This window comes from Medicago truncatula, chromosome 8 (assembly GCF_003473485.1).
Source record: "Medicago truncatula cultivar Jemalong A17 chromosome 8, MtrunA17r5.0-ANR, whole genome shotgun sequence".
Classification (NCBI taxonomy): Eukaryota; Viridiplantae; Streptophyta; class Magnoliopsida; order Fabales; family Fabaceae; genus Medicago; species Medicago truncatula.
The window spans coordinates 31,901,449-31,920,097 of NC_053049.1; the positions used below are offsets into that span (position 1 = coordinate 31,901,449).

The 18,649-nt window shown below is 31.3% G+C and overlaps 2 protein-coding genes and 1 long non-coding RNA gene across 4 annotated transcripts; 2 read left to right on the forward strand and 1 right to left on the reverse strand.

The window, feature by feature from the left end:
* Nucleotides 1-5,156: 5,156 nt before the first annotated feature.
* On the forward strand, nucleotides 5,157-6,890 carry LOC112417544 (uncharacterized). 2 transcript variants are annotated; one of them, XR_003008121.2, is made up of 2 exons: nucleotides 5,157-5,892; nucleotides 5,986-6,890. It is a non-coding gene; the product is annotated as an uncharacterized lncRNA (long non-coding RNA). The 2 variants fall into 2 exon arrangements; XR_005643640.1 differs by having other exon boundaries at nucleotides 5,157-5,884.
* LOC25501484 (protein trichome birefringence-like 2) lies at nucleotides 6,528-9,632 on the reverse strand. Its single transcript, XM_039829441.1, has 5 exons — nucleotides 8,790-9,632; nucleotides 8,166-8,358; nucleotides 7,880-8,070; nucleotides 7,156-7,314; nucleotides 6,528-6,997 (listed from the first exon to the last, which is right to left on the reverse strand). Exons 1-5 carry the CDS (start codon nucleotides 9,482-9,484, stop codon nucleotides 6,655-6,657), a joined length of 1,581 nt encoding a protein of 526 aa, XP_039685375.1. The 5' UTR covers nucleotides 9,485-9,632; the 3' UTR covers nucleotides 6,528-6,654.
* Nucleotides 9,633-16,712: 7,080 nt separating this feature from the next.
* Nucleotides 16,713-18,272, forward strand: LOC25501486 (F-box/kelch-repeat protein At1g23390). The gene has a single exon (XM_013590724.3). It carries the CDS (start codon nucleotides 16,923-16,925, stop codon nucleotides 18,057-18,059), a length of 1,137 nt encoding a protein of 378 aa, XP_013446178.1. The 5' UTR covers nucleotides 16,713-16,922; the 3' UTR covers nucleotides 18,060-18,272.
* The last annotated feature ends 377 nt before the right edge of the window (nucleotides 18,273-18,649 follow it).

Genomic DNA, 18,649 nt, shown 5'->3' on the forward strand with positions numbered 1-18,649 from the left:
TCTCTTCTTCCAAGTCATTCATTTATCTTTCCTATATCATTTACTAAGGACAATTTTGTAAAACAATTTATAATATCCCTTTTCCACACAAAATTAATTAGATTTCTTAATACGTGTGAAATATCTAAAACGTCATACAATTTAGGACGGAGGGAGTATTGTACTAGTACACATCATCTCAAAATAAAATTATATCTAAATCATTCATATAATCCTTTTACCAAAATCCTTTACAAATTATACACCAAAAACATGCTACCAACAGTCTTTGCAAATAACAGTCACAAAAAAACATTTGCAAATTAGGCACCGAAAACCTGCTACCATTGCCGGTTAGAAACACGACTTTGCTATTAACTTTAACTACTAAATTTCAATCACAATAAATCAGAAAATACCACAAAATAATAGATTGTTTTCAAAGGCATTAATTATAATTTAGAAGTTAAGGTGATTGGAGTTTAGTAGCAAAGTTGTGTTTGTAATTGGCAATGGAATCTCGATACCTAATTTGAAAATGTTTTTGTGATTGAAAATATTTTTGGCAGCAGGTTATACTAAGGCTTTAGGTAAGATGTTATTTTGAGATGATATGTACTAGTATAGTATAGTAAAATCTAGGCTTAATACATGCTTTGGTCTCTTAACTTATTTTTGAATTTTATTTTGGTCCCTTAACTTTAAACTGTCTCAATTTAATCCCATAACTTTACCTCCGTTTACCTAAATGGTCCCTTCTGTTAAAAAAACTAACCGAAGAAAAGAAGATAAATGACCTAAATATTACAAATAAATAAGTTAACAGATCCCCGGTATAATTTTGCCTTAGTGGTGGTTAAGCATTTGTTGAGAATACCACTATTTTCTTCTTTTGCTTAATTTTGCATATATATTTTTTTGTTAATAGTGATGGTGTGTTTAACAATTTGCAATTTAGTTAAATGCAAGCATGACTTATTTTTGTTTAACCAAAATTGTTGATGTGTTCAATATTCAAGATCCATATCATTTAGAAAAATATTTTGGTTGATACATAAACAATTTGATTATGTGCAATGTATATTACAACAATTCAGTTCGAACAAAACTATTAAAATTGAAAATACTTCATTGTTTTTATGTAAAGAACAGTTTCATTGGTTTTGATGAAACAGTTCGATTTGAATCAAGTTGAACCATAACTAATTCGATTTTAAAGAATAAAAAAATAGTTCGGTTCCCATACAATCTTGATTATGAACCAAACTATCCTGCCTAATTTTAGGCTTTGATTTATTGTTGTTGCGTGTTGGTGACTTTTTTTTATTAACATAACCATATATATAATTAACTTCATGTAAAATAGACAAAATTATTGTTAACAAAAATAAGCAAAAGGGTTAAGATCCTCTTAATTTTTGACAAAATAAAACCTCGATTTAGGACTGAACCTGTAAATAGGGGTGGGAATGAGTCGGGCCGAGTCGGACTTTGCTTAAATAGGTTAGGCCTAGTTGAAAAAACTAAGGCTTAAGCCTTGACCTTTTACATGTCAAAGGCTTTATTTTAAGTCTGTCCTGACCTTTTTAAAAGTCTGGTCTAGCCTATTAGCCTGTCTAAAAACCTAGTTTATGTTACAAAATTCAAACAAAGTTTGTTCGATCATTTTTTTTCCTTTCAATTTGTGCAACATACTTAATATAGAGATAACCATTAATTATATACAGATTAAACTAATGAAACACAATTCTAAAATTTATAGATGGATAGAAACTCAAGAATAATCATGTCTGATAACAGCAAGAATTTCAAACTTAATCTAATAATCATACTTGACCTTAGGCATATCAGTAGCAAGCTTTAACAATTCACACACACACACACACATATATATATATATATATATATAGAGCAAGTCATACAAAATAAAAAAAACTGATAATAATAATTGTGGTATGAGAATTTGAAGGATTAGTAATTCTTTTTGATATATATAAATAGAAATAATGTAAATATGGAAAAAATGTAATATACTCGTATACGGATCGGCTTGATAGACTTTTTTTATAAGCTTAAACCTGACCTAATTAAATTAATAGGCTTTTTAAAAAGTTCAAACTTGACCCATTTATTAAACGAGTTAGACCAGGTCGAATTTTTAGTAGGCCGAACCATAAACTCTGGCGAGCGGCAGGCTGCAAACAATCATGGATAATAATGAAAAACAAGAATTAAGTGATATGATTCAACATATCATTTCCCTTTTACCTTAACCTGAAAAAAGATCTCTGTCTACTAGATCTCCATTAAATATTATTCTTCTAGTTCAACATATCATTTCCTTTATTTTTCTCCAAAGTAAAAATATCACCATTTTCTGTTTGTGAATCTCAACATCTAACATCCTCCTCTTGATGAAATGAAACTGACTCTGAGTATGTTATATAGTCGGTTCATAGGGAAGGTCTGTTGGAGGCATGTGACAGTTGCAAGGGCGCATGCTACTATGCATGTGATGTGAGGTAATAGCAAAAGAATACTTCACCCTGTAAAAGTAATTGTTTTATGCTCACAAATAGTCACCTATTTTTAACGTGTGTTTTGATACTCCTTTAATTTTTGACTTAAATGCCAAGTAGGTTATTAATTAGATTTTCGCATTTAAGTACGAAAAAGTGGAGGTTTCGAAATATGAACTCCCATCACACATGTATAATGTTGTTGATAAACTATCAATTGATAACTATCAACTGAGTTACACATCTGTTCTTTATCGGATTTTGGGATATCCTTCTATGTGATAGGCTTAGCTGTTGCCATCAAATACATTATGAGTGGTAATTACAATACTTCGTATATAATTAATAAATAGCAAAGTGAGATTCCGAAAGGAAACAAATATAAAAAGTTGCAACTATTTTGTATGCTTGCTTAAAAAAGAGGCAAGACAAAAAAAAGAGCTTAAGTGGATAGTCTAGCTGCTATGATTGTGTGCATACTATCTGAGAAGGGGTTCACTTATCTTTTCATTAAAACTCATTAAGGACCATGAAGGGAGGTTTTGGTTATCCTTAAAGCCAAGTAGAGGAAAAAAGTGACTCTTCGTTTTTTTTTTTTTTTAAAGGATTAAAGTGACTCTTCGTTGTGAGTTCAAGTTTATTTTTTTAAAAGGGTCCTGTTAATCGGTGCCTCCGGGACACTGGTTAAACATACCATAAAAGGGAATTATTACCATAAAAGAAAACTGTTTTTGACTTTATTATAAATTAATTACACAATTTCAATGCGTTAACTACTATATAATTTCCTTTTTCATATCCTTAATCAGTGCCCCGGGAGCACCGGTTAACATTTTCCTTTTTAAAATGTTAATCATTGTCTCAAAATTGATTCTCAAGTGGAATTCTATTAAATTTTCTCAACTATATATAATTAAGGGAATTATACTTGAGAGAATTCATTTCAGTTATAGGATGATTCTTTAAGAATTTAAATAATAAGTTTTTATGAAATTTTATATATCAAATGCATTGGAAATAGACGCACTTAACAATTATATAAGATTTTATTTAAATTTTAAGATTAAATTTTATTTGATTCAAATTTGAAATTAGCACAAAATTTGTATCCAATTTTTTTTTTTTTTTTTTTATAATTTTTAGAATAAAATTCAATTACTTAATTAGGTGAACGATAAATTTGTCAAAAGACAAACTTGTAAATAAAAAACCCACATGGGTTGACAAAGTAGTCCGTGTTTGAGATTTTAAAGTGTGTTCATCTCAACATCTTAATGATGAATCCTTTTGGTACAACTTATGTGGGTTATTTAATATTGAACTTTGATATGACTTTAATTAGATCTTTGCTAATGGAAGGTGTGATTGTTCCTCTCAGATTAGTCGGTCATTGAGTTGAATATTAATTTTTTTTTAAAAAAAATTATAAATAAAACACTTTAAGTAAAGGATAAAATTGAAAGAAAAATATACTACACAAAAAACTTGGTATTCCTTTTATACAAAGGTATATATATTTAAGATGACTTATGTATGTTTCTTCAAAAAAAAAAAGATGACTTATGTAAAAAATAAAATTTAGAATGATTGGACAATGAAGAAAAACTTTTAATCATTTATAGTTAAAGTGCTAATGTAGTGATAAAAGTTTAAATATCCTTATAGATGATTTTAAATATTTTTTTGGAGAGAAAGACAATTTTTTTTTTTGTATTACTTTAATTAATAAAAAATTCCTCCGTTCTCAATTTCTTTTTATACATTTATGAAGAGCATTGCATTCCCTGCACCTTGAAGACTGAAGAGGAGTTCGATTTTGAAAAACGCTTTAAAAATTCTACTCTAAAATATCTTTTAATTAATCTGTATATTTTTTAAGGAAAATGTTGATTGTCACAAAAATAAAAATAAAAATCACGAAAAGAGATGGCCATTTGTGATTTCCTTATCAGTCACAACTTTTGTATATTTCACTCACTCTCAAATTAGCTTGTCTTTTGAAAAATTTAACATGTACTATTAGATTTCTCATACTCAAAAGCAAGGTATATCGACACGTTGCAAACTAGAAAAGAGAAAAAAACAAAAATGGGCTATTATAGAATAGCATTGCTGGCATGACTTGTGAGAAAAAAGAATGAAAATAGTGGGTGACTAAGATGATATATATCATTGAAAGCAAAGTGGGGATGAATGATAATAATCAACCTGCTAGTGGATTCATTTATGAAACACAAGAAACATCCAATAATGAAAAAGTAGAGGGTTTGGTAACCATGTTTTAAAGTTTATTATATTGATACGAAAAGAATCAAACCTAAAATCTTGATTTTTATTTTTCCTATTAACAGCAGTAGGGAAAAAATATATAAAAGGGGAAAAAAAATTCAATTAAGTGGCACTAGTGATGGTTAGTGTCAAATGAAATTAAAAAAAAAAAGGTTAGGTACTTAGGTTAAGGTTAAGATTGTCATATAAAATCAAACAATGCTTTTAATTTATATATTAATTAATATATATTATAATGGACACTTGTAAAATAATATTATCTCTTTACTTTCCAACTTTTAATAATGTTTGAAAGGAAAATAATATTATCAAAAAAAAGAAAGGAAAATAATAATATATTTGGATAATGATTAGGTGAAACCACTTCTAAGTTCTCAATCATCAACTATTTAAAGCAATGATCAGAAACTAACTTCACCACTATCTTTTTCCATAGAACCATTTGGAAAAATCATACAAAATCAATCTATATATAGATAGAACCTGATTTTTTTTTAGCTTAAGGATGAATCTTTGTTGGCAAAAATCTATTTATGATTAAGAATGAAGAATTTGTGTGAAAGGGTCCTTACAATGACCCTTCACACTCTCCAACTTCAACAGTTTGCTTAAGCTTAGCCATTGGTTTCTATGATCAGTGATCACAAGGAGAATATGGAGAATCAGAAGAAGCTAGTTAGTAAAGAATAATTAATTAGCGCGTGTTTGAATTCACGATGAGTTTGACATGTCAGAGTGTGCGATTGTGTTTTTGACAAAAATTACACTTTGGAGCTCAAGGAAATCACGGTGCTACCATGATATCGTCAAGCTCACTATGATTCCAACCATGCACTTAGTTCTCCGTAGGAAGAGAAGCTTTGGCTATAGGTTGGTAAACCGGCAAGTCACAAAAAGGCGATGGACCGCATTAGAGGTCCTTATGGCTATATATCTGTATGTGTGTATGATTCTGGTGTGATTCTTCTTTGAAGAGAATATATATTGTAATAGACAAAGATGTTGTTCCTTTGAGAAGCTACCAACTTGTGATGTTTCATGTTCCTCAATTTGCAGCTGAGAAGAATCCAGTTTTCTCTTCAGTTTATGCAAGATGAGTAAGTAGGTAGTTATTATGATCATTCATGTTTCTTTGATTGATGTTATATATCTAAGTGTTTTTTTTCTTCCATGTGTTTATGTTTGCTATATTGTGTAGGATTCAGATTTCATACATTGTGTGCATGACATAATAATTGATCTTGGTCATTCAATCTCAAATTATGAAGCACGGACACTCCTAGGATTAGGCGTGTCCTGGTGTCAGACACATGTCGTGTCCGACACCGACATGACACCGACACTTGTAGTTACATTGAATTATGTGATTTTCTCAAATTATTAGTTGTGTCGACGTGTCGGGACGTGTCGGTGTCCGTGTCGTGTCCAGTGTCCATGTCCGTATCTATGCTTCATAGATCTCAAACAATCTTGTAACTTCATCTTTTTCTTTTGGTGATATGAAGAGACTACATCTCCTATTACAAACATAATATCTCAAACCAAATCAACTCTCACACATGTATACATTTTTACAATACAATCCTATGAATCATTGGAAAAAATTGTCATTCTAATCAAACTATAATCGGAAACTATGAAGCACGGATATGGACACAGACACCGGACACGGCACAGACACGCCGAAGATCACATAATTAAGTGTAATTATATGTGTTGGTGTCGTGTCGGTGTCAGACACGACATGTGTCCGACACCGGGACAGGTCTAATCGGAGGAGTGTCCGTGCTTCATAGATCAGAAACACTAATGGAAAATGCATGAAGAATCAGAATCCGGTTTGTCGAATGATTATAAGAAATTCACCTCAGATTTTCCAAGTTCCCTTTCCATATTTTAAGAGAGAAACATATAACAATTCATTCCAAGTATCTGGTACTCCAGGCAAACACCAATGGCTGCAATCTTCGTATAGCGAAGAAGAGTTCTGCTTCATTGATGTCTTGTAATCTTTTCGGTATACTGAAGGATGTCCGTCTTTTCTGTAATCTGTAAGTCTACTTATGTTCATATATATGACTTCGGTTTTCATATTTTGGATGACATGCTCTAGCGCTCGCATTTTTGAAGGATGCTTTTGTAAGTAAGTTTCATTATATATTGGCTCGGTTTCTTTGTGGCACTGTCCACCTGAATTCCATTGTCCACCCCTACAAGGCATTACACATTAAGCATTAAGGTTTATCAGATGAATATTTAAAGAAGTCTTAAAAAATAGTTGCATTCTTTCATAAATGGATTCAAATAAAACTCTCAAATTGAGATGCAGTTGTATTGTGGAAGCTATGTAAGTAAGAGAGAAAAGTACCAGAAATGAGTAACTGAGTATCCTCTGAAGAAAACCTGCGTATGATTGGCGTTAATTTTTCGATCAACCCATTTAGCCCATGTGGTCAAAGCCCTCATATAAGCATCCAAAGCTTTGAGTCTTGGATATACATGGTTTCCTTCTTGATAATATTCTTCTCTGTAACAATATCAGAAACCTCAACTCCATATGCTTATTAGGAGCAAAAGCAATAAGCAATATATGGCAGAATATGAAAAAGTTTTTGATATCTAGATTCATAACGCAACCTCTCATGACAAGATTGCAAACATGATAATATGGTGCGTAGGATTTAAAGTTGATGTTGTGCTAAATTTATATTGTTCTTGAATCTTGATTCTTCTTTTGGTAGCTTTATTGCTATTTATGGTTCTAAGGCAATGCTTTTTAATTATATGTTGAGTATGACTCGTATTCGTTGATAAGTAGGCAGACACAAAAGCGTAGCGAGTGGCCTGACAACAGCGGTAAACTAGCAAAATAGACGGTAGCATTTAAACAAGTTTTGGACTTCGTAAAATTGTATTTTGCACCAATATTTCAATGCATAATAGACAAGTACACTTTGCTTTCACAGACGCGGGCACAATTGGTCAAAGTCTGCGATCAAGCGTTGTGTTCTTGAGCATTTATTCATACTTTAGAACCGAATTTTCTATTCTAACATTATTATTGAAAAATTAGGGACTAAAACTGAACTAACCCTTTTGATGTTTTCTCATGTGTCCACCAATGGCCTGTATTGAAGACTATAATATTAGCATCCTGATACCTTGAAGTTGTGTGATCCATCAAATCCAATCTTAATGTCTCAAATGAACCATTTTTTCCTTTGAAAGTTGATTCTCTAACAAGGAATGGTGAAGCAACAAAATCCACTGAACAATTGTAATCCTGAAAAAACAAACCAAAATAAATTGTATCTTAAGATACCATTATAATAAGATTCTAACTTGACACAATGTTGAAGAAAAAAACATGAAACTTGCCTCAAATCTAAAAGCATAGACACCTTTCTTTTTAAACTCCCTTTTCCCTGAAATTTCAAAAACACGTTTCTTGTACCGGAGGCTTTGTCGAAGGATACAAACAAGGGACTCCCACATATTCCTGTTCAATGAATCTCCGACAAAAACCAGCCTCTGCCCGCGCAACCTCTCGAGAAAATCAGTTGCATTCAAACTGATAGGTATCACATAACATCAATAATTGTCTTCAAACCAAAATTGAGCCTAAAATACTAAACTCACAATACCAATGTAACAATATTGAACTATAACATTTGTCAAATCAAAGTATTTCCATAAAATACATGCAAAGTTAGCTACATAAATAGTAAAACTCAACCCCTTTTACACATTGTTGTTAATCAAGTTTCACATTATGTTCACTAGAAGAAGCCTTTCATCCCTAAACTTAATTGCTATAATAAATATCATATCTTTCTTATTCTACATCTTCATAAGTTTACTACAAATTGTTAAGCAATGTTGCTCTCAATAATTGAACACAACAAATTATAAATGGCGCGAAATTTCGTTATACGAATTTCAATACTAGTAAATAATAACATTTCAAAGTTATTAATGAAAAATATTTAATCATATACATACCTTGGAATGTGACATTTATTTGGCTTCCACTTCCATTTTACATATTCAAGATCAAGCCTCCCATTAAGATGACAATTAAAATCTCTATCAATGAAGGGACAAGAACCTAAAGGATAATATGGCTTTGAATCATCTCTTACCCACTTTCCATCAAAGATATCACATTTATCATATAAATTACCAACATTCATTTTCTCCACTTGCTCATCACTATGAGTGATTAAAGTTACATTCTTATCCCTAACCAAATCTTCATTCCTTCCCTCTACAATACTAGTATTTCCATTGTATGAAGCATCATTGGTCACATTCACATTGTTCTTCACATTAGGACTTACAAAACTAGAATTTTTCTTTTCAACTCCAACACTTGACACATTTACTTCACTAATTCTACCAACAATAACACTTTCTTCTTCAATTCTCTTAAGAGAAATCTCAGAAGCATTGTTCAAATAAACACAAGAGTGATTAGTACTATTAAAAGAAAAGGGGTGTGAAACAAAAGAAGAATTAGTGTTAGAATTGTTGAAAACTGGAAGAAAGACTGAATTTTTAGGAACTTTGAGGGAATTACTAAGGAAAAAAAGAGAACATAAAAGCAAAGAAGCACCAACACATAAACTAAATTCAGAAAATAATTTTCTTCTAGTTTTTAGAAATGGTTCTGAGAATGAGAATCTATTTGAATCCATTGTGAAAAAAGTACATGCATGCAATCTTGGGTTGTGTGAACAATGAAAAACCTTAGAGGTTGAATCATGTGCTTGTTCAAGGCTTAGAGTACTGTGTCCTTATTGAAGGAGCTAGTTCACTAAGTTGTATAGTGTGACAACTGTTTCATTGCAATGTTAAACATGTCACACATGACACATGTATATATGCCAAAGACAACCTCTTAATTCCCGTCAAAGAAAAAAAAATAGACAACCTCTAAAATACTAAATGCCTCTTAAGTCAGCCATAATTAAGAAAATGCTAAAAGTGTGTCTGAAATATTAATTAAGAAATTAATATTCCATCCGTTTCCAAATACAAGCAAATTTTATTTTTTTTAGTCAATTAATAATATGAACTAAATATATTATTAATTGAATGAATTTAAAAAGTCAAATTTATTTATATTTAGAATGGAGGGAGTATCAAAATATTATATTGAAAAGTGGTAAAATGTGATATATTTAACTTTTTAAAAATAAAAAAATAATTGTTTTCCATGAAAAATTATATATTTTTACTTCTTTTAACAAGTTTCGTGACACTTTAATAGGACCATTTTCATTTTTATATATATGAAAAATGCAACGGTGCATACTATTTTTGGTCTTAACTCTTGTATTTGTCAAGCAAAATAGATTTTGACCAATTTAGAGCTTAGTTCCTTGAGATATGTTTTTTTTTCTTTTTTTTCTTTTTTGGTACATGATATGTGTTTAAAATATTGTGCTATATGCTTAATGCTTACTCCATCCGTCCCATAATAACTGAATCATTTGCAAAAAAATATTGTTTTAAAAAAATTGACCCATTTCATTTTTCAATACAACAATAATTATTTTTTTTCTAATTATAAATCTAATTAGTACTACTTTCATCACCCTCAATTCAATATATTATACTTTGGATTTATGATAAGAAAGAATACACTAATACTTGACAAAATGTTCAAAACTATTTTTCTCTCTTTCATTTATACATCATTTTTTCTTAATATGTGTGAAATGAACAAAAGGTTCGGTTAAAATGGGATGGAGGAAGTATTAATTAGAATTATAATTGAAAAAATAATTAATATTATATTGAAAAGGGAAATTGTTTAATTTTTTTATGACAATATTTTTTTTCAAACGATTCATTTATTATGAGATGGAGGAGTAGTGGGTATGCAGTAAAGTGATACTCTCTCTCTCTGGTTAATATTTTTTAATTTTTTTTTAGTTTTACATACACCCTCCGGTCACTAATATAAGAAAAAATCTACTAGATATATTCAATTAATGATGTATGTGACATATAATTAAGACCACATACATTATTAATTGAATGTATTTAAAAAAAAATGGATTTTTGCTTATATTAGTGATCGGAGAATGTAGTTGTTAAAAAAACTATTAGTAATGTTGATTTTAATAGTAAAATGTGTTAAAAATTTATTTTATTTTTATCGAAAGAGTCACACATTGAACAAAATATGACTTGAACATGTGTTTAAAAATGAGGATAACGTTCATCACATAAATCGGTTTTGTAGCATTGTGTTAGATTCAACTACGTTTTCTAAAATAGTACTTTGTCATATATCAATTTATATGCAAATTTTATGGAGTTGTATTAAACTCAGCCACGATTTCTAAGAATTTAAAATTCAAAATATTAGAAGTTTTAAAATACTGATAAATGAGAAAATTACATGAAGAAGCTTGTTGAAGAAGGGAAACGTGGCGAAGAAGAGAGCAAGAAGCTTTATGTCAGTGATGTTGATGCAAACGGCGAGCATGCGGTGGTGTTAGTTTTGCACCGCCAGTGTTCCCAAGTGATGAATTGCACGTGTAAGTTGTTGTTACACATGCTTTACAGTGCACTTTTTGTGTGAGTTTTGATGAATTTCAGAATTTAAAAGCACGCTGTTCTCGAAATGTTGTAAAACATTGCCCGTTGGAGTGCACTTGCATGGGACCTTGTTACCTTTGTCAACGTTAGAGTATAAGCAATTATGCATTCAAATTTAAAAATTATTTTTAGTGTTCTTTAAAACATGATATTACGAATGCATAAGAAACAAAAATCATAACAACAAGTTTTAAGAATGACCTCGGAATGATCAAAAGGACTTCATAATAAGATCAGTATCCCATGGACACATCAAAATGAAGAAAAATATTGACTAAGAAAATATGAGATCAGAAGTGGATCTCACGTTAGTCTGATGAACAAAATTCTTTAATAAAAAGGAACATTAGACTTGACATCAAAAGCACTTCAGACAAATCAAGAAGGTCATTATTACATTCGTAAGCACTTCAATACGGCTATAATGTTTATTCTCATCCATGAAGCACAAAAAGTGCATATCTGATAACCAACAATTTTGTAGGTTATTATATTGCATTTATCCCCCAAAATTTATTAGAAATTGAGTAATTGCATGGTCTATGACATATAATTAGTGACTATTTAAAAATTTATGATTTTAATTAGTTTTTAGTATTAGTCAGTCGTTTTGAATTATCAATGCTTATGGTGGATGTTTTGTAGATCAAGTTGACGAAATGCTCTAGATATACATGGGGATACAACGTGGAAATGAAGTCTGGCGAATTATGAAGATACATCGTTAGATGTGGTCTTAAGATATATTATGGTGGATCTTCCGAAGTGGTCGTATGATTGTACAACCTCGTGTGGTCCTCGTTTATCATTGCTTAAAGGCTAAGTTTTATGAGTTGGAGCCAATCATCGGTAGTACGAGGAATAAAGAATATGATGTTTACTGACTAGATAAAATAATGACACCTCATATCGGAAATGACCAAATGGTAAAACTTGTATTGGTTGGCCTTGTAGTACAACCACATATAATGTCAAGGGTCCAATATTTGCGTAGTTCAATTGAGCAGCCAAGTTTCAGCTAGGGTTAACAGCCAATATAGTTTCCACTCCATCTCAACTCCTTCATATATGAGCACGAGTGTTAGTTCTTAGTGAATTAGAGTTAGGATTACTTGAGTGGTGTTTCAACTCTATTTTCTTGTTGGAGTGTAATATGTTCATAACTCTATTTTATCTTTCAATTAAGCTTATTCAAGTTTGCATTTTTGTTTCATTTCATCTTCATCTTTATGGTTAAGGTCACTATGAACTAAAACCCTTCTTGTGGTTTAGACATGATGAGGTTAAGATATTCTTCTCTTAATAAAGAGCTATAACGTTAGGCTTCTTTCAAACAAACTGTTTTAATGCCAAATCTTTGAAAGTAAAATTTGGTTACTTTTATTTATAATGGAAAATTCCTGAGATCACAAGGAGATGAGAAGAAAATGTTTGTTTGATATGAGTTACGACCCCAATGACCGAAAGGTCATGGGAACAAGAATGACTACTTTAATTTAAACAATATCTTAAAAATGCCTAGAGATGTGCCAAGATTTATCTAGGATTATTGTCATAGACCACGGCCCAACCTCTCCCATGATGGAGAGCTACTAATGACCAACCTAGTATGTTGCATCTTAAGCAGTGTGATTGAAATCCAGAAGGTGTGTCTTCAAATGCTTAACATGATGGCTAAGTCGAAAGACCCCAAAGACCACCATGTTGCCAGAAAGCTATAGAAAGTTATATCTCTGTATACCTAAATGAAGTGGGAACTTCTACGGTACACTCACAAAGTAAGGTGTACCGGTACTCCTGCTTCATAATTTTATAAATTAACGATCATTTTTTATGTAATAAATAACTATTTGTCAATATTTATATTTTATAGAACATCATTGCATAAGAAAAAACATCATTTCATTGTTTATAAGAATTATAGTAATTTTTTTTACATATTATCATAAAAGTAAGGCTTAATTGCACTTTTGGACCCCTCTTTCCAAAAGTTGCGGTTATGGACTCCTAACTAATTTAAATACAAAACATCCCTTATGAGTGATAAAAATTCAAAAAATAATAATTTTATTTTGTTGACATTTTTTATGAATAAGATTTAGTTATTATAATTATAAATGATAAAAAATAATATTTTTCTTCAAAAAAATAACTTATTTAACTATTAATTTAAAGAGTGGGTGTACCGGTACACTCAAATATATTGGGTGTACCATAGAATTTGCCTAATGAAGTTCTATCATAAGTGAATCATATTTAAATCACATTTTTTCCTTTGAGAACTTATGAACCTTTTTATCTGATTTCCTAAAATGCTAGTGCTTTTAAACTTTATTTTATTGTTGTGACACCAAATAATTTATTTTATTTTCTTGCAAACAAATTTACTGCATAAAAGTTATAGAAAGCTATAGCGCCCCATTAGTCTCTTTCTCCAAATGTATTATCGTTCATCGGATCAATAGAGTTTCTTGTAGTTACTTCTATTGTTTGTATAATTTAGAAACAGTCATACTTTTTTTTTACTGAATCAAGAGTGAGGATATCAAGGAGCCGCTGGACATCCCGATTAGGTCGGCACACCCAGGAAACTCCCATCCTAAGCCGCTCACTCATATAATATATATAAAAAAGGGGAAAATTGTACAAGAGGGGGGGCCAAACCTAACCCCCAAAAGAAAAGCAAACAAAGAGAGGAAAAAAAAAATGGAAAGCGAAAATTAGGTAACTCATCACGGTCCCTAAAGAAATCCCCCTCGAGCAAACTCAGGCATAAAATCCCACCAAGAAAACAGTAACAACATGTCCATATCACTCAGCAATTATCATAGAGATTTTTGATATATTCATAGATACCGCTACCTCTAATGTTCCAATAAAAAGTTTTCATTGAGAAGGATTTGGTACCGGACCCCGGAAACGGGTTTGATATCCTTTCTTCTTCTTCTTGCTACTTTTCGAAACAGTCATACATTAAATACAATATTATTTTTCTTAATATTCATAAAATATTGACCGATTGATATTTATAATAATAAAAGAACAATACTCATTTTGTTTAATTTTTACTTGTCATTTTTCTTTGGAGAGAAATAAAATGAAAATAACTATGGGAGGTTTACACATAAGGGAAAGAGCCGTAATTCAAACCCCAATCAAAGAATTCGACTTAACAAATTCGAAATTTTTACTTATCACTACCATAAAACAATTGTTTTTATTAATATGTTATTTTTTAAGTTCAATACAACATTAATTATTATTTTATCAATGATATGATTAACTCTTTAATGCAAAGAGATAAATAAATTTAGACTAACTCACCCTTATAAATAATTTTACTATAGAAAAAAAAATATACATCTAGTATTAGTTTTCTACATATAAATATTTATTCAAAAGCATTTAGACCATCCACAATGGAGCACATATTTTAAATGCTTAAGTGGATCATTCATGTATACATTATCAATTTTATAATTTTTTAATATTAATACTGAATAAACATCTAATCACTCTAACTCAACAACTCACAAAAAATCATTTAATTGGCCTCACCTATAACTCTAAATCGTTAAATTTCAACAATTATCATTTATTTTAATACAATTTATTTAGGGTGAACTAAAAAATGTGAAGAGAGAAAAGGTGATGTTAGTAATCATGGAAATACTCATGTGGAAGATACTCATAGAAATACATAATAGAATGAATAGATTGATAAAAGAATAAGAGTCATGCTATTTGTTACGGACACGAACCACATGATGGTCAAATTGATTAGTTAAGAAAGGATAAAAGTGGGATTTGCGATACATAGATTATAGTTGGTGTTATTTTTACATTTCGTCTCTTCAGCTTTTGTAACAAATAGAATTACCCAGAGAAATGGAGAGAGTTATTTACAAGGGTGAGTTAGTCTAAATAACTCATAACTACCTAACCAATTAACTAACTATAGTTTACTTATTGACTAACTATGATTGATTCATTATATTTTAATAGATGCTTCCATAACTGCAATTCTCTACAACCATCATATTTATTTGCTCCACAATATGCAGCGGCGGAGGTACTGGGGTCCAATAGGGGCCATGGTCCACCCCACATTTTCAATAATTTTTTTTATACACTACAATTATAGTATTTTAAAATGTTTCATCAAGGATAATTAGGCTATGGTCCCCCAATTAATCTAATTAAAATGAATATTCTTTCCATTAAAAAAATGTTACCATGTTACTAGATTAATTGGGCAACTAATATCAATAATTTTATACTTTATATTATTTTAAATTATCTCATATTTCGTAATATATATCGATGTAGCCATTCCAACAACACATTTTAAATAAAATTAACCACAATGAAATATCTCTTTTTTTTTTTTTTGTGTTAACCCTCGAGTTCTCATGGTAAAATGGGTCATGGTAATCTAGTGTCCGATCAAGGAGGTAAGTCACTGGACAAGTTTTGTTCCACTTAAGAATCAAAACTCAGGTCCTCCTGAACAATTTATCCTTTGGCAGTACTCGTTAACCACTTGAACTTATTTGTTTGGTTAGCTAATTGTCTTTTTTGCGTGTCCATAGAAATACACTTTTCATTTTCAAGTTCTCCTTTTGAAATAAATTTCAAAGTTACATACAAAATATATCTTTAAATATGTTTTTGGTTCTTACAAAATTATGAGCTTTTAAGTTAAGTCCCTGTTAAATTTTAGGTCAAATACATCCCCGAGTCCTTTAAGTTTCATGTTTGTTTCAGATAGGTCTTTTAAGTTTCTAAGATTTCAGATAGGTTCTTTAAGTTTCGAGTTTGTTTCGGATATGTCCTTTAAGTTTCTAAGGTTTCAGATAGATCCTTTAAGTTTTCAAGTTTGTTTCATATAGGTCTTTTCTATCAACATCCGTTAAACCAAAGTTAATTTGATAGCTCAAACATAGCCCATTTCTTTCGAGTTTATGATTATAAAATTAATACCGTTTTCAAATCTCAAACATTAGCCTAACTCTTTACCCCAACCGGCAAGGTATCGTTTGCAAACTAAAGGTAACGTTAATTGTTAACTTGTCATAACATTTTTATTTATAAATTACATTGAGATGAATAGTTTTTTCTTAAAAAAAAAAAAAAAAAAAAAAAAAAAAAAAAAAAGAGGAATACTAGTAAAAATGATACTAAACTAAAGATATTGTGGTTATTTTATGCATTAAAGGTTAGAAAACAACAATTGAAAAATAAAGAAGGGGGTTGAATTTATCCTTTCAAACAAAAAAGATTATTGAATTTATCTATAAACATGTGGGCAGCATTAAATAATAGGACAAATGGCATTCTATATATGGAGATAAAGTTTTGTTCTAGGTATGCTATCCCTTCCAATTCGGTTCCCACCTCCTATATAAATCCCTTAAGATGCAGCCATTCCTGCACATTACCTCACTACTCGTTATACATAAATTTTGCTTTACTTAGAATAAAAGAGGGGAAAAAGCCAACTCAATACATAACAATTGTATAATGGCAACAAAGAAAATTCAGGAAAAAGAAGTAGAAGCTCCCATCCATGGAGATATCTTAGAGGCCACACTTTCGTACGTGCCACTCATTTACTTGGTGCCAGCCAGTTACGTGTCAAAGCAATGGAACCATGCAGTATTGAGCTCCCTCCGCCATGTCAACCCCGTGAAGCCGTGGCTCACGGTTCACACTCAAAACCCCCGAGCTCCCCACGTGACCACAACATATGCCTATGACCCACGCTCTTTAACGTGGATCCAAATTCACGCGCCACAAATTAATCACACCCCAGCTTTACGGTCATCACACTCCACGCTCCTTTACACACTTTCTCCAACTGAATTTTCCTTCTCCTTTGATCCGCTCCACCTTACGTGGAACCACGTGCCATCACCACGTGTTTGGCGTGTGGATCCCATTGTTGCACGTGTGGGAAAGTGCATCGTTGTTGCTGGTGGGGTATGTGACTTTGAGGACGATCCTTTAGCAGTGGAGATCTACGACATGGAGTCTCGTGATTGGATTCGGTGTGAATCAATGCCGGAGATGATGAAGGATACCACAGCGTCGATGTGGCTCTCTGTTGCCGTTGCCGGTGAGTTTATGCACGTGATGGAGAAAAACTCAGGCACAATGTACTCATTTGATTGTAAAATGATGACGTGGCAAGGACCTTATGATCTACGAGGAGAAGAGAGCGTATTTCACTACGAGACGGGAACATTGAAGAATCGTTTGGTGGTTGTGGGAATAGTAGGTAACGCAGAAAACATGAAAGGAGTGAAAGTGTGGGAAGTGAAAGAGAAATTAGGATTATGGTTAAAAATGGAGAAATTAGGTGTGATGCCGAGCAAAATGGTGAAGAAACTACGAGGCAACAAAAGTGAATTGTTGAATACGATTAAGTTGATTTCTATAGGAGACTTGTTGTTTGTTCATAATCCGTCAGAACCAGAAGAGATGGTGGCGTGTGAGGTTTCAAAAAAAGGAGGGTGTGAGTGGTGGAGCGTGAGAAATGCAGTGGTGAATGATGAGACAAAAATGGGAAGAATTGTATTGTGCGCCGGTGATGTGTGTTTGGAGGATTTAAAGAGCGCGGTTTTAAGGGATTGTAAATTTGAATTGAAACAACTATGAAAACGAGTTGAAACTTGAAAAAGAGAAATCAATTTTCAGAAAAAGAAAGAGAGAAATTTATTTCAAAATATAAAGTAAATGATCCACAAAATCAAATTAGCGAGGGACTAAAGTGTAGATTTTAACTTAAGAGGGGAGGGGAATGTAATTCAAGCTTCTCTCAAGGGAGGGAAATGTAATATTTTCTAATATGTTTTGAATAAGAGATGAGGGGAGTGGATATTTTAACATAAGAGGAGAGGGGAGTGTAATTCAAGCATCTTTGAGGATAGGGGAGTGTAATTTACTCAATTTTTAACCAAATATATTAGTTTTTTTTAAGATTATTTTAGTTATTTTCTTAGGGAGGAGGTAATTGATTTCTCAACTGTTTTTCTTTTCACACATTATCATTACCTTATGAGAGTGAGATATTATGTGATAAGTTATCGAAATATTTATGGATAAGGGGATAAGGATAAATAAGTGACAAGGTACTGAATGTGGATATATGCTTTCATCTGTGCCTCATTACAGGCTGACCTTTATGATCCTTGTAATATGGGAGGGACTCGGTGGTTAATTTCGTCTGTTATTTTTGGAGGGCAAAT

Excerpts from the sequence above, each read along its gene's own strand:
- LOC25501486 (XM_013590724.3), top strand. The coding sequence starts at position 16,923 with ATGGCAACAAAGAAAATTCAGGAAAAAGAAGTAGAAGCTCCCATCCAT.
- LOC25501484 (XM_039829441.1), bottom strand. The coding sequence starts at position 9,484 with ATGGATTCAAATAGATTCTCATTCTCAGAACCATTTCTAAAAACTAGA. Across the intron at positions 8,071-8,165 it reads TCTATGCTTTTAGATTTGAG|GATTACAATTGTTCAGTGGA; the intron begins GCAAGTTTCATG and ends TTGTTTTTTCAG. Across the intron at positions 6,998-7,155 it reads TACTCAGTTACTCATTTCTG|GGGTGGACAATGGAATTCAG; the intron begins GTACTTTTCTCT and ends AATGCCTTGTAG.